The sequence below is a fragment of the Schistocerca nitens genome, chromosome 11 (genome assembly GCF_023898315.1).
Source record: "Schistocerca nitens isolate TAMUIC-IGC-003100 chromosome 11, iqSchNite1.1, whole genome shotgun sequence".
NCBI lineage: Eukaryota > Metazoa > Arthropoda > Insecta > Orthoptera > Acrididae > Schistocerca > Schistocerca nitens.
Window position 1 is genome coordinate 103,352,255 of NC_064624.1, and position 16,477 is coordinate 103,368,731.

A 16,477-nucleotide genomic window follows, 5' to 3' on the forward strand; every position below is an offset into this window, starting at 1 on the left:
TTCTTGCAAATTAATGCTGCTTACACCCCCTTCATTTTCTGGTACCGTATGTGTATTATCTTTCTGTTCATTAGTTTCCATTCGCATTTTGCCTTCAGGTTCCTGTGCCTCCTCATCGCACTGTTTTTGCTTGCGAAGTGAGGGAGTGGGACAAGACAGCTCGTCCTCTGAACAACTATCAGTTATCTCCAGAGGTCGTTTTTTCGGTTGCGTTTCAGTTTCACGAGTAGTGGCAACAGGGTTTCCTTTTGTTGTTAACGGCCGGCCGCGGTGGTCTCGCGGTTAAGGCGCTCAGTCCGGAACCGCGCGACTGCTACGGTCGCAGGTTCGAATCCTGCCTTTGGCATGGATGTGTGTTGTCCTTAGGTTAGTTAGGTTTAAGCAGTTCTAAGTTCTAGGGGACTGATGACCACAGATGTTAAGTCCCATAGTGCTCAGAGCCATTTGAACCTTTTTTTTTTTTTTTTTTTGTTGTTAACGAGGGAAATTGACTGTTATCGTGAAGGGAGACATCAGCTTGGCCCGCTGCGTTAACATCCTCAACCAGTTGTTCCGGGCTATTCTTTGGTAACAGATCATTTAAGGTAAGCTTCTGACGCTGTATCAAATTACTTTTAAGAACAACAGTTCGCCGCGGACATTCCTGCCTGAAGTGGCCGGTTTCGTTACATATATGACATGTAGCTTCCTGACCTGTATAAACAATTTGTGCCTTATACCCACAAACAGTTATGTGAGATGGAATATTCGTCTTAACGTCCATCTCTACACAGCGGACCCCGTTAAAACACTGCAGTTTAAAGCGAGGCGACCATCTTTCATTTGCAATTGATTTAACGTCTCCGTAGTTTGAAAGAGCTTCCTTAATCTTATCATTTTCAATTTAAATAGGTAGATTCAAGACACGAACGGTTTTGTAATGAACGTCCGCTCTATGGATGGAAACCTTACTTTTATAACCATTTCAATGCACAAAATCTACTTCATAGCCCCACTTTCGTAACACTTTATCAACAGTCGAAGCACTGATTAACTTGACAAAAACACAGTATTTTTCCTGATCCAGTTGCCAGGTATGAACGGTTTCAGAATTTAGACCAATTACCTGTGTAATCCAGTCATCTATTTCCAAGGATGTCGGCTGAACAGGACGGGATTCCTTGTCAAAAGCAAATGCCAGAGTATTCTTCCTGAGGTTTGTAGCCATGGTTAATCCAGCGAAGCAATTTCGGTTAAACAACCGAAATTCCAAGTAGCACCAGCAAGACCAGAAAGAGCGATCAGATCACAAGGAACAGGAACGAACACGGAGATTAACTGACGGACGGCACTCGGCGGAGCACAAGTACAGCGATGTAAACACTGAAGTGCAGCGCAACAGTTAACAGCGGCCACTCGCGAGCGCGGCTGAAACGGAACTGACAACCATTGAGAGGATTGATAAGGTTTACAGTTCCGAGCAATAGTATACAGTTACTTAATACGGAAAATGTGTATTTTCATCCGGGAGAAAGTGTATTTTTAACCGGGAATTCGGGGAAAAATCCGGGAATTTTTTTTCCTCGTCTATGTATACACCCTGTCAACCTTCCGCCCCCGGTCAAACTATCTTTACACCAAGCCCTGTCTCCCTAACCTGAACTTTTACCACTTCTCTTATATTTCCGAATATGATTTTATTCATATATTTATTTTTGAGGTTTCTAGAACAAGAATTCATGGGAAAGACCTAAAAGAACAAGAAGATCGGTTTTCGAGTTTACAGTCCGATGAATGTGAGGTACATATTGTAAGTACATTGCAGAATAAACTTTCGTTTGTTTAAAAATTTTTGGCAGCGGTGGGATTCGAACCCACGCCCTTTCGGACTGGTGCCTAAAACCAGCGCCTTAGACCGCTCGGCCACGCTACCTTCACGGAGGATGCTAAATTTTGAAGCGTGATATTCTTAGGGCTCACTGTTCCTTCACATAAACTATAATTTTACCCGAGAAACGTTTCCGTCTGTGTTTTCGTTTATCTGCACTTAGCGAGCAGGACCTAAGGACAGTGCTGGTAAGTGTAACACTCAAGAAGTATAATCTTTGCGCAACCGCAATCTGGACAACATTTTATATCTGTGGATTTTCCGTTAATTTTACACACTCAGTGTTGGAAAAATGTTTTAATCTTTGAAGCCTAATTTTGTTGTAATGGCATCTGCAGAACTATTTCGGACGGCCTAATTGTTACGATGTATTTCTACAGGTTCCCAATTTTTATTTTCATTGTGGCAGGATATTTCCAGCTAAAATATTTGAGCTGCACGCACCTTTGCAAGTCGGTTTAATCGTGACATAATTGAGAAAGCAAAAAAGATTTTGTAGTTACATTATATTTATTTCGTTAATGAGAGCTACGTGTTTCGGTATCGTCAGCTCTGAAATTGACTGTGGAGTTTATGAATAACGTGTGAAACTTGTTTCATTCGAGCCCGATGAATGATATTGTAACCGAAACTACAATAAGCAGTTTTTCGAGTATCTCGATTGTAAAAATAAGCCTTACTTGTTTTCGGACAGTATACATCATTTGCGATTGTGTGTTGTTCGCAATTCCTTAATGCAGCAGATGACGCGGACTGGTGTGGGAGTTTAGCAGTTTACATACTAACATTTACTGTCCATGCATTCGATTATACTTGTCGTCTAATAAAACACATTCCATTTCGTGCACCCAGCTAGAAAGAGTATCCCGAGCAGGTTTAAGGCTTAAATATCTGATGTAAGGTGTGCTCCCCGTTGCCATAGTTACGGCAGCTCTCCCTCTGACAGTGCCACCTAGCGCTGAAATGTCGGAACTAGTCGTAGAGATGCAGTGGCGTATCAGCTGTCAAACGGATGGCCGTCATATGTAAATATTAGGACCAGTTTAACTGTGTTACACTTCACATCATGTGGGTCAACTGAGCATCTGGAGTTGAAACAGAAGAATGGCGCCATCACATGACAGTACGCTGCGGAAGATGGGTGAAATGTGGATTAAAGACTCGGGTCAGCTTTTGTCCAGCGAGTAAAATACTGCATTCCAAGTAACATGGTAAGTTTGTAAAAAAACAAGTACGATTCTTATTATATAAATAAGATAGCATGCTTGTATAACTAATGTATTACTCGCATAACCTGGTAAAGCTCGCCGGTTGTGCTTATTTTCTTTTGCACTAATTAAATGCACTCGAACGCTTGTAGAATTTAAATATTTATTTCATGAGCGATGTCGTCTGTCAGTCAAAAGGAAAAAAATACACATAACACATTGTGAGATTTGCGTCTTCGTTTACCGCTTCATGTTGCATTTTTCTATCCTTTCCCATAACTGTCTGGAGCTACATTGTTTCAGATGAATGGGTTCATTTGCATTATGTTTAAATGTATTACATTTTATTTTTTCTGAGTACTGTGCACTGTTCTTAAAATTAATAAAGTAAGTGTATAGGATTGAACATCACTGTTTTTCTTGCACCATGAATTTTCAGGTTTGCGATTAAGAATCAACGCTGAAGAAACGGGCGAAAAAGAAGTAGTAAAAATGAGTGAATGATAGTGTGGATCTAGTTAAAATAATTGCGTATCTAGCGCCACTTTTGCTACACATAGGTACATAACGCAAAACTACTTAAATACAGATATATGTTTATGGTAACGTTGCAGTGGGTACGATAAATAAAAGACTGGCTACTCCAGTGTGTAGAGATGTTCTTAACAGAGTTTATTTTGTAGTGCATCAGTTGCAACTACAATAGAAAAGACCTCAGGTTGTTGTCTTCACTGTATAACTCAATCGTCCATGACAGTCGTTAAGATGACGTGGTAGTTGTGTAGAAATTCGTCAAAAATTAACTTTAATGCCGTAAATATACAGCTAAGTTCGTTTCAGTATTAGTAAAAGTCCGCTACAATATTTGATATCGCTTCTGTTCAGAAAGCTACAGTCAAGTTGTTTACTGTTGTTTGCAACGCATCACAACATTATATTCATATGTAATCTGTAATTTTATTTCACAGATGAGTGTGGAAATAAAATGTTTCCAGTGTCTGCTGACTGTCATCAGCATTTTCGCAGTTGCATGGATCTTGTAACAGTCGAAAACGTTTTTCATTGTTAATATTTTTGTGACTAGTGCACATCTTCACTGCTGAGAGAACTTTGTCACACTTTGTGTTATCTGGCTGGATGTTTGACGCTACAACTTACTTAATAACGAAGTTAACCTCTATGCCTTTGTTGTGAAATTCGTCAGCTGGATCCCATGCAACTTTTTGAACGTTCAGTGTTTGTGCCAGTACTTGTATAAAATATGATTAATAGTTTATTCCTTGTAGCAAGACATTGTTTTGCTACAAGGTAGATCTAGCTAAGCAGATACTGCCAACTGCTCCATTTGTTTAGTTTGTGGAAAGCAGACAGTTGCAACTTACCTGTCCACCCAAGCATGACGATGTTGCAACGATGGGTTTTTGATGACTCGTTCGACTTAGACACATTGAGTAATGCCCTATTTTGGTGGAATAGTGGTTTAGACCCTCCAAATATTAAAAAAATGAGCAGTGAATCAGAAAACCTCACACACTGTGATGCTTGTAGATGCTGAACTAAAGTGGATTCACTATATTGATATTTCACACATGGAACTAAAAAAAAAAAAGCTAGTCAGTTTGAATATTTTCATTTATCCTTCTAATAGTGTAATATGTGATTTTATGGAGTGATTGATGGGGTTTGGTTACACTAGTAAACTGTGATTATCGTTCAGACTTGATGACAATGTAAAAAAACTTTTTTTTTCATCTTGTACAAGCTATGCCTGCAACAAAGATTTAATCATATATGACAGTAGTATCTGTTCCCGAAAGAACAGTTACCGTGGATGACCATGCAGCTTTGCTAGAAATGAAATGATAATTAAATAGACACCCTAGCTGCATACAGGCGTTGATGTACTTCATTGGGGACATGTTGAAAATGTGTGCCCCAACTGGGACTCGAACCCGGGATCTCCTGCTTACATGGCAGACGCTCTATCCATCTGAGCCACTGCGGGCACAGAGGATAGTGCGCCTGCAGTTACTTATCCCTTGCACGCTCCCTGTGAGGTCCACATTCCCAACATGTCCACACCACTACATTCGTAGTGCGCCTAATAGATGTTTGCCCATCATACTCATTACTCGTGGCAGATTAATCTACCAAGTCCCGTACGAGTTCGGGCATAGCGTGTGCGTTCGCACAATGAGGTCAATGGCCGGGAAGCCATATTTTAACTATATATGACGGTAGTATCTGTTCCCGAAAGAACAGTTACCGTGGATGACCATGCAGCTTTGCTAGAAATGAAATGATAATTAAATAGACACCCTAGCTGCATACATTTTCAACATGTCCCCAATGAAGTACATCAAGTATGCAGCTAGGGTGTCTATTTAATTATCATTTCATTTCTAGCAAAGCTGCATGGTCATCCACGGTAACTGTTCTTTCGGGAACAGATACTACCGTCATATATAGTTAAAATATGGCTTCCCGGCCATTGACCTTATTGTGCGAACGCACACGCTATGCCCGAACTCGTACGGGACTTGGTAGATTAATCTGCCACGAGTAATGAGTATGATGGGCAAACATCTATTAGGCGCACTACGAATGTAGTGGTGTGGACATGTTGGGAATGTGGACCTCACGGGGAGCGTGCAAGGGATAAGTCCCTGCAGATGCACTATCCTCTGTGCCCGCGGTGGCTCAGATGGATAGAGTGTCTGCCATGTAAGCAGGAGATCCCGGGTTCGAGTCCCAGTCCCAGTTGGGGCACACATTTTCAACATGTCCCCAATGAAGTACATTAACGCCTGTATGCAGCTAGGGTGTCTATTTAATTATCAAAGATTTAATCATTTTGGATAAAATGAATGGTAATGTACTTCCAGTGCAATATGCATAAATGATTTTCGGAGAGACCCTATATCCCTTAACTTATTTCACAAAAGTTCTACATTACCCCACAGTAGTCTTCAACAAACAGGTGTCACAAGAGTTCGTAACACTTTCAAAAGTCAGAGGGACCTTTTAGCATCTGTTTATCACATTATTCAAGTGTTTGAAACTTTATCGGCCATCCGTATGAGAATACCCGCAGTAAGATAAGAGTAACTGAAGCGTATGATAATCACTTTGTCAACACTCAACCAGACTGTCACCATGCAACCCGATCTTGACCTTGGGATATACCACAGATACACAGTGTGTCACCACAGTCTACATTCGAAAAAGATGCACTTGTATGATGACGCTCACCATATCATTACATTAAGAGACGAAGCTGGTGTCTGGTATCGGTAGGTTCAGTTGACCCTGAACTCTCGGTCATATTAATGTGCTGATCTGTAGCATAAGCTGAACTGTAGATTATATGGAAAGCTTTGTCAGAGTGAAGGACAAGTATGAAATATAGGTTGTATTAATAAATTGATCTGTAGCTTAGCCCATTATCCAAGTTTACTCCATATGCAATCCACTTTTCAATATAAATAACTAGAAGTGCAATGTAAATTAACAAAAGAGCTGTTGTGCATACTTTACACATGTGAACTATAAAAATAGAAATGAAATCAGATGACACCTTAAGGTGCTGTTCAGTTTATTCTGTATTGTGCGACTGTTTTCTTCCAAGGACCATTATCCAGCACCATTGTACACATCGTGGATGAAAGAAAATTTCATGTGTAAAGTATGTTTGGAAATTGTAATAAAAATACAAGCAATACTTCGATTTTTGTTAACAGTTAGGGTTATGTACAGGGTGTTTCACAATTCACGTGACACATGTAGGGAGGTTGCAGAGGGGGCTTAAATAAAGTTTTATGTAGGAACCCATGTCCGGACCGTGTCACCCGTTGACACTACAGAACGTCAGAGTTATAGGTACTGGCACCTGTAAATGTGTGTATATGTAGGATGATTTGAAGCACGATGAAGATGGATAAATGTTTCAATCTGACGTAGGGGTACCTGGTTCAGGAATGAATGAGCAGAAAGTTACAAGCAGAAATCATTCTGATACCTCTGACAGTGGAATACATGTACTGGTGCTGTTGTTTCTAGGAATGCAACTTGTAGGGGTGGTAGTATGGACCAGTACAAGAAAAAAGTCTTGTAAATATGGTCTTTAAAATACATTTCTTAACAGTTATCAGTACTACTTAAATAGAGAAGATGTGTTTCACAGTAGTGAAAATGAAGTGCTTGTAGCTCCTCAGATATGCATTTTAGAGCCCATGCTTAATAGACATTTTTTCCTTGTTTTGGTCCGTGCTACCACCTCTGAATGTTGCCTACCCTAGAATCTTAGCAACAACAGTACCGTGCAGGAACCCTTACCCCAAATTGATATAGTTATACTTGTCCATTATCCTAGAAAGTTTGTAAAATCATCACAGAATCATCCTGTATATACGTATATGTACATATACAAGCACCTGTAACTGTGACACTCTGCAGCATCATTGGATGACGTTTCTGGGCATGGTTTGCTATGTAAAACCTGATCTACTAAGTCTCCTCTATAACCTCTGGAATTGTTTAACATGAATTGTGAAACACCCTGAATATACATAAAATAGGTGACCAAAAAATATCTATAAATAAAGTTTAGTCATGCAGAAGCAGATACGAGGAACGTCAGTAACAGAAAACAGTCAGAGGAATACATAACCAAAAGAAAGTGGAAAGGATCATAATCAACTGTTATTATAAAACAATGGTAATTTGTAAGTATTGTCGAATTAGTTTAAATGAATTGGCCCACATGACTAGTAATATTCTTGGAACAAGATGTGAAAATTTCCAATGTGTTTTTGATTTTTCAGTGTGAGTTGTTCATTCTAAATGGAATTTGGTTCTGTAACATAATATGTAAATACGAGGGTCACTCCAAAAGAAATGCACACATTTTTGTAAAAATACAGTTTGCATTATGCATGTGTGAAAGTTTTACAGTGTGTAGATACATCCTTCCTGCTTGTTTTCAAACTTAGTTCAACCTGTTTCTGTGAGTGGCACCATCACAGCATGTCTTCAAGATGGCCGCTACACTCGACGTTCGTCAGAAGCGACGTGCTGTCATAGAATTCCTGTGCTGTGAAAACGAGACAGTGGGAAACATCCACAAGGGCTTGAAAAAGGTGTACGGAATTGCTACTGTCAATCGCAGTACAGTTAAGTCAGTGGGCTAGCAGGTTACGCGATGAAAGCGGGCACGGCAATATTGAGGATTGTCCTCGCAGCGGCAGGCCTCGTACTGCACACACTCCACACAATGTGCAGAGAGTTAACGAATTGGTGACTGCTGAGAGATGCATCACAGTGAACGAATTGTCACACTACGTTGGGATAGGGGAAGGAAGCGTTTGCAGAGTACTGAAAGCGTTCGCGTTAAAAAAGCTTTGTGCCAGGTGGGTTACCAGGATGTTGACAGTGGCTCACAAAGAAACAAGAAAAACGGTATGCAGCGAACTTTTGGAACTGTATGAGAATGGTGGAGATGAATTTCTTGGAAGAATTGTGACAGGTGATGAAACGTGGCTACATCATTTTTCACCAGGGACGAAGAGGCAATCAATGGGGTGGCATCATGCAAATTCACCCAAGAAAAAAAAATTCAAAACCACACCTTCTGCTGGAAAAGTTATGGCTACGGTGTTTTACGATTCCAAAGGAATCTTGCTTGTGGACATCATGCCAAGTGGAACCACCATAAATTCCAATGCATATGTGACGACACTGAAGACACTTCGAGCTCGACTGAGTCTTGTTCGACCACATCGGTAATAGCAGGGTGTTTTGCTGTTGCACGACACTGCACGGCCACATGTCAATCAAAAAACCGCGGAAACGATCACAAAACTCGGCTGCACAACACTGAAACACCCGCCTTACAGTCCTGACCTGGCTCCATGTGACTATCATCTCTTTGGGAAACTGAAAGACGCTCTTCGTGGAACAAGGTTTGAAGATGACTACTCCCTTGTGCACGCTGCCAAAAAGTGGCTCCAACAGGTCGGTCCAGAATTTTATCATGCGGGTATACAGGCGCTGGTTCCAAGATGGCGTAAGGCAGTTGAGAGGGATGGAAATTCTGTGGAGAAATGAAAATATTGTTCGTAAAGGATGTATCTATACACTGTAAAACTTTCAGACATGTAGAATAAAAGATGGATTTAAAGAAAAATAGTGTGCATTTCTTATGGAGTGACCCTCGTAGTTCTCACTCCCCCTCACTCCTTCTTCCCCCTCTCCCGATAGGATCCTGTCTCTGCTGTGTGTGAAATAATACTACTTCCAGTTTTATTTACTGCATGTTTTCATTTTTTACATGTACAGCAAATTTCGATGGATTGCTTTTGTCATTTGTTGGTGGATATTTTTCTGCTGGTTTGTCCAATGTAATTTTGATTGCAATCTGCAACTGAAACTCCATGCAACTACATTTGCATGATTAAACGTTACGTATAAATATTACATTTTTGATATTTCTTTGATAAGAAAAAACTAGTATTGCTTGTATGTCACTGTAATTTTGCAATGTGCATTTCACCTGAAATTTTCCTATATCAACAACATCCATACAGCAGGTGCTGGATAATGGTCACACAACAAAAAATAAATTGAACAACAGCTTAATTTCCACAATTTATAAAAGCTGTGAAACCCAATCAACAAATATGTGTGTGTGTTCAAAATGGTGCAAATGACTCTGAGCACTATGGGTTTTAACTTCTGATGTCATCAGTCCCCTAGAAGTTAGAACTACTTAAACCTAAGCAACCTAAGGAGATCACACATATCCATGCCCGAGGCAGGATTCAAACCTACGACCGTAGCGGTCGCGCGATCCCAGACTGCAGTGCCTAGAACTGCTCGGCCATCCCGGCCGGCTGTGTGTGTGTGTGTGTGTGTGTGTGTGTGTGTGTGTGTGTGTGTGTGTGTGTGTGTGTGTTACACCTTATAACCTAAGGGAAGTACTCCAGATGCCTAACACTGAATAAAAGCAGTTTTAAAATATGAAGATGCCTCCCTTCTGCCACCCATGAAAAGCCCTGCATGTGTGGGCTCATTATTCCTGGCACGTGTCACATTTTTTAAATCCTGTCAGGGATGTGGGGTGAGTCAGGTTATACATTAACAGGCGAAGCTACCATTGCTGACCCCTAACAACAAATTACGACTACTGCTAATCTACTCAAATTGATACTACACTAATTACTCCCATATTACTTCGTGTATTGTGTGTTAGGAGAAAAGCACCGACTTTGTAAATAGCCACTGGTCCTTCTATAATACTCAGCTTCTGTTGTTGTCTAATACTTCGAATAGAGAAGTTATGTAACTCCACACAGACCACTATAAGTTGTATAAACTGGGTGGGCACTTTCCTTACTTCAAAACGGGGGGAAAAGGCTAGTAGATATGAGCTCTAAAATGCATGCCTCAAGAGCTAGGAGCACTTGTTCATATTTGATACTGTGAAACACATCTCTTCTACTGAACAAGGGCAGATTATTATTATTATTATTATGCAGAGTTAGTGAACAAGTATCTCAAAAACAGCAAAGCTGGTCAAATGTTCACATGCTACTGTCATGAGCATCCACAGAAAGAGGTAGAAGAGCAATGAAACTGCCATTAGGCACTAAATGGCTGGACATCCTCGACTCTTCAGAGAACGTGGGGTTCAGATGCTTGTCTGCTCTGTAAAGTAGGACGGATGGTGATCTGTGGCATCTCTGCCAAAAGAGCCCAGTCCTGGCGGATGCGCAAGTGTTTTGGAGCACACCGTTCATCGTACATTGTTGAACACGGAGCTCCACAGCAGACCGACCGTACGTGTTCACATGTCAACCCAAAGACACCGTCGGCTAAGGTTGGAGTCGTCACGGGAGTGTCGGAGTTCGACCGTTGACCAAAGGAAATGTGTCGGCTCGTCACGTGAATCGCATTTTTACTACTGTAAGTCAACGACTGCCTCCAAAGACGCTGTCATTGAGATGAGCAGTGGCTTGAAACTTGCAGCGCACCACAGACACGAGCTAGTTCGAACAGTATTATGCTATGGGAGACGTTCTCCTACTGTTGTATAGGACCTGCGGTAGCAACCGAAGACCAGCTGACAGCTCCGAATGACCTGCATCCCTTCGTCCTCAGTGCATTCCCGAACGGCATTGTCATCTTTCAGTATAATTGCCCGTGTCTTGGAGCCGGAACTCTACTACAGTGGTTTGAGGAGGGACACAAATTCGTGTCTCGGCGGCCAAATTTGCCCGATATAAATCCCGTGGAACCCGACTGTGTCACTATCATGCACCATCACTGCGTATGCAAATCGTCGGCCCATTATTTACTTGAATTACGTAACCTGTACACAGACGTACTGCAACAAACCTACTGACAAACTATCGGATCTCTGATAAGCACACTCAGTAACGTATTTAGTTATAGAGACAGACAGACAGGCAGGCACGCAGACTAGCTATTCAGCAGGTGGTCATCGTGTTTTGGCTCATCAGTGTATATATGGAAGTGAGATTGGGCGCACAAACATTTTTTGAAATGTGCGGCAGTGGCATCTGTCATGGCGCTGTATCGCCCGTTACCGGTCTGTTTTTGTGTCACAGGTTTCAGCAGCGGTCCTGGGCTGGGGCGGGCTGGTGCTGGCGCTGTGCCTGACGACGTTCGGCGTGTGGTGGTGCGCCACACTCGCCGTCTGCCTCGCCGTCTTCATTGTCGGGTGAGTGCGGTGAGCCTGCGCTCCCCACTGAGCAGATCACTTGCACATCTGCATCTACATCTACACTGTGTGATCAAAAGTATCCGGACACCCACAAAAACGTATGTTTTTCGTATCAGGCGCATTGTGCTGCCACCTATTGCCAGGTACTCCGTATCGGCAACCTCCGTAGTCATTAGACATCGTGAGAGAGCAAAATGAGGTGCTCCGCGGAACTCGCGGACTTCAGGTGATTGGATGTCACTTTTATGCAGAGGTATGAGCGTGAGCCGGCTTGCACGGGGCAGACCGATGAACCGGCCCTGCTTTAAGACGTATTTCTGTGCTTGACGTTTTGGTCCTAATGGTGGATACATCTTCAGAGGCTCAACTAGTAATTAATTTTCTAAATTAAACAACTTCTAAAGAAGGAGACACAGCTGCATAATAGGTGTAAAACAAAGCATTGGGCTACAGTTAGAGAGATGCCAAATGAACACGTTTGGCTATCGTGAGACCGATGCGTGAAGCCATTTTGGCTAATGGTCTTCTGGTTGTATGGACTGAAAAGGTTAGTAAAATACATGTTAGTGTCAGTGGTGTTCAGAAACAGCTGAAATTGTTAAAATTGGAACAAAGCTCCAGGTCCCGATGGTATCCCTCTCAGATCGTACACTGAATTTGCGGCTGTTTGCCCCTTCTTCAACTATAATCTGTTGTAGATCCCTCGAACACCCAAAATGCGCACCCAGTACACAAGCGGCACAGCAGAAGTGATCTACAAAACTACTGTCCAGTATCCTTGACATCAGTTTATTGTATCATATCCATTTACAAGAAAGGTGGCATGTCCTTGACATCGGTTTCTTGTAGACTCTTAGAACATATTTTGAGCTCAGACATAATGAAATATCTCAAACAAAATGACCTCCTCCATGCCAGCCAGCAAGGATGCCACAAACATTGATTATTTAAAACCCAATACACACACTTCTCACATAACAGACTGGAATCTTTGGCTCAAGGCAGTCAGGTAGATCAGTATTTCTTCTGCTTATTATGAAACATATGATGGTATGTGGTATCGAGAGAAATTTGTGACTGGATTGGAGATATCTTGGTAGGAAGGATGCAGCAAGTTGTCTTCCATGAAGAATTGTTGACAGATGTGGAAGTAACTTACGGATGTGCCCCAGGGAAATGTATTGTGACCCTTGCTATTCATATTTTACGAGGGTTGACTGAAAAGTAGTGCCTCCATCTTCGTAGCTCTTCAACAGTTGGCAGTACTAGTATGTGGCAGGTAGTGGCTTGTTCCGTAGCCTCTTCTGTACAGCTCCAGTTGGCGGCAAGCCTTAGCATTGAACGGTTGTGTTGTTACAGTGTAAAGTATGGAACCCTGTGCAGACGGTCGGTCAATGCGATTTAAGCGACGTGCAGTCATTGAATTCTGGACAGCAGAAGGTGTCACCCCAAAGGAGATTCATCAGAGAATGAAAGCAGTTTATGATGATCATGTTGGTGTGAGTACTGTGTGTCATTGGGCGAGTAAGTTTAAATGTGTTGAGGCGGGAACATCTGACCTCCGTAACAAAGAAAGAGTTGGACATCCTGTGACAGGAACCCCCGAGCTTCACAAGCAAAATGTTGGCAGACTGATTCGGGACAATCGTTGTATCACTCAGAGAGAAATTGCAAGCACAACCGGCATTTCACAAGAATATGTGGGTTACATTATTGCTTTGCTTGGCCTCACACTTCACATGCCACCACAGCAGACTTCAGAGACAGAATCTCACCACCGTACGGCATCCTCCTACAGTCCAGATTTAGCACCGTCTGACTTCCGTCTGTTCCCGATAATGAAAGACGATCTGCAGGGACATCATTATGCTTCTGATGAAGCTGTCGAGAGAACTGTGAGACCGTGGCTAAGGAAATAGTGTCGACATCTTCCTTGACGGCTTAAGAAAAGTGTTCATCATTGGCAGAAATGTATCCTATTGGCTGGTGATTATGTGGAAAAGTGAATATTGGTAATTAAAGGTCACATTCTAAGGATTATTTCTGCACTTGTTTTATTAAAATATTCCCATCCAAACCCAGTTAACGAAGGTGGAGGCATTACGTTTCATTCGGCCCTTGTATATTGATGGTAGGCGACAAAAACCTTATAACTCCATCCGTCTGTGAAAACCTCTTAATTATAGCAACCAGTAACTCCAAAATAAATGCTAGATTTGAAAGTGCGTGGATTTCTCTACAGGATTGCCAGAAGTTCTGGAAATTGGGGAATATCAAAGAATTTAAAAAATGTCACGGAAATCAGGGAAATATCAGGAAAACTTGAAGAAGAAAAAAAAACAACCACTGGAAAAATCTAGTTTTTGTGTAAACAGTTGGAATGGTTTGCTTACTGAGATGAGATGTCTTGCATCGTCGCTGGCTGGGCGTAGCCAAGTATGTGCGCCACTTCCCTACTCTCTCTCTCTCTCTCTCTCTCTCTCCCCCCCCCCCTCCCCCCTCCTACCACTCCCCTCAGCTTGCAGCCAGTGCTGCCACCATCTTGCCACTAGCCTAGCAGCTGCCGATGAGAGGCATGGAGGCGTGAAGGGGTGGTTTGTTTGGATCTGATTCTCAGATATGGTTGATGCAGCAGCCAGAGACAGTAGTTGTGTGTGTGTGTGTGTGTGTGTGTGTGTGTGTGTGTGTGTGTGTGTCATTAATATCGACTCTCAGAGTATTTGCACAAGTTATCTATTGCACGGATTGGTCACCGCGGTCTCATTACATCAACGTGTCTGTGGCACGTGAATAACTGGCTACACGAGTGGATTTCTGCAAGGGGTCAAAACTGCATGCCATTTCTGCAGGTATCTCTTAACCGATTGGGTCTGCCTGTATGAAGCCTGTCGTTTCCCACTAATAGGCAGGTCCTGCCCGTCGGATCTAGTCTCACCGATCAGTCCACAGGCCGGGTCTCTCTGTGTGTGCGTAATGCAGTGGGTTTTCGAGGTCTGTGACGCTCCTTGGCAGGCCAGAAACCACAGACAATGGATTTCGGGAATTGTGCATTTCTCACTGCTTTTACATTGTGCAGTGTGGTCTTTCATAGACATTTTATTTATTGCAGTAAATTTCAGCACCTTGAATGTAGTTTGTGTGTTACAAATTATGGACAATAAAAATAACAACAACGGCAGTCACCTATGGTGTCGGTTTACACAACTATTCCCTGCCTTATACACTGCTTTCGAGACACCTACTTTCTTCTGATGTTATTTCTGAAATCAGTAAAGGCATTTTAAATCTGTCTTGCAACACACAGGAAATCTGTATTTTTGTACCAAATGTGTTCCATTTTATTAAAATAAAATAACAAAAGTGGTCTTAATGAAACACGTGTGCCATTTGGCTTGCCTTCTCCATCTAAAAACTTTCATTACAAAAGTTGGTGATATTAAGTACTAAGATTTTTTTGCTCACATGGAGGACAAATACAGAATCCTTACATTTTTTTGTCAACTTATATCTCTACTTACCCTTGAGATCTCCAAATTTGTCAGGGAAAACTGCTAAAACTTGTCTGGAAATCAGGCAAATATCAGGGAATTTTACTTGGGGAAACCTTGTGGCAACCGTGCTGTGATCTGTCAATAACTAGACTTCTACTTTACAGTGACACATGCAGCAACTTTCTGTGTCACTTCTTAAGAAATTTAACAAAATGGAGTTAAGAGGTTTTCATTGCCTGCCATCGATAGATAATATTTATAGTAAGCTCAGACTTTTTACAGATGATAAAGTCATCTCTAATATCCAGAAATGTTGAAAGTTCACTAAATGAAAAAATGTAGTGTCCTGTGACTATAATGTTAATGAGTCACTGTTAGAATTGGCCAACTCAAACAAATACCTGGGTGTAACACTTTGTAGGGATATGAAATGGAATTATCACCTAGGCTCAGTTGTGGGTAAAGCAGATGGTAGAATACTGGGGAGTGGAATCAGTCTACAAAGGAGATTGCTTACAAATCACTTGTGCTACCAGTTCTAGAATATTCCTCAATGTGTGGGACTCACACCAATACGGCTAACTGGGGATACTGAGCGTATATGGAGAAGGGCGGCACGAATGGTCACAGGTTTGTTTAATCTGTGGGAGAATGTCACAGAGATACTGAAGTAACTGAACTGGAAAACTCTTGAAGTCAGATGTAAACTATCCCAAGAAAGTCCATTAACAAAGTTTCAAGAACCAGCTTCAAATGATTACTATAGGGACATACTGCATGTGACCTACACAGGGATTGTGAGGATAAGATTAGAATAATTGTAGCACAAACACAGGCTTTGAAACAGTCGTTCTTCCCACGGTCCATACGTGAATGGAATGGAAGAAACCATAATAACTGGGACAGTGGGAAGTATCCTCTGTTGTGTACTTCACTGTGGTTTGGAGAGTGTGGATGTAGATGTAGGAATTTAGCAAGCCAAGCTGTTAATACAGGCTGGTCCATCTGAAGCTTCAGATGAAATAATCTCGAAAAGTATACTTAGGGTAAAAGTAATAGGTAAGACCAGTTCGTAAGCTCAAAGGGGGACACCAAATGATACTACACGTGCCCCCCAGCCCCCGGACCCTTTCGTGGGGCAGGAGGCAACTTTTAAATCTTAAATGGA

The 16,477-nt window shown here is 41.9% G+C and overlaps 1 protein-coding gene and 1 non-coding gene across 4 annotated transcripts in view; one reads left to right on the forward strand and one right to left on the reverse strand.

The window, feature by feature from the left end:
• Positions 1-1,832: 1,832 nt before the first annotated feature.
• On the reverse strand, positions 1,833-1,912 carry Trnal-uag (transfer RNA leucine (anticodon UAG)). Its single transcript has one exon. It is a non-coding gene; the product is annotated as a tRNA-Leu (tRNA).
• A 942-nt stretch (positions 1,913-2,854) lies between these two features.
• LOC126213133 (sorting nexin-13-like) overlaps positions 2,855-16,477 on the forward strand; it is a 399,760-nt gene continuing 386,137 nt past the window's right edge. For all 3 annotated transcript variants that reach the window (XM_049940749.1, XM_049940751.1, XM_049940750.1), the window contains exons 1-2: positions 2,855-3,078; positions 11,703-11,815. In XM_049940749.1, the coding sequence (XP_049796706.1) occupies positions 3,076-3,078; positions 11,703-11,815 (116 nt within the window). In that variant the 5' untranslated portion in view covers positions 2,855-3,075. The remainder of the gene's footprint in view (positions 3,079-11,702; positions 11,816-16,477) is intronic.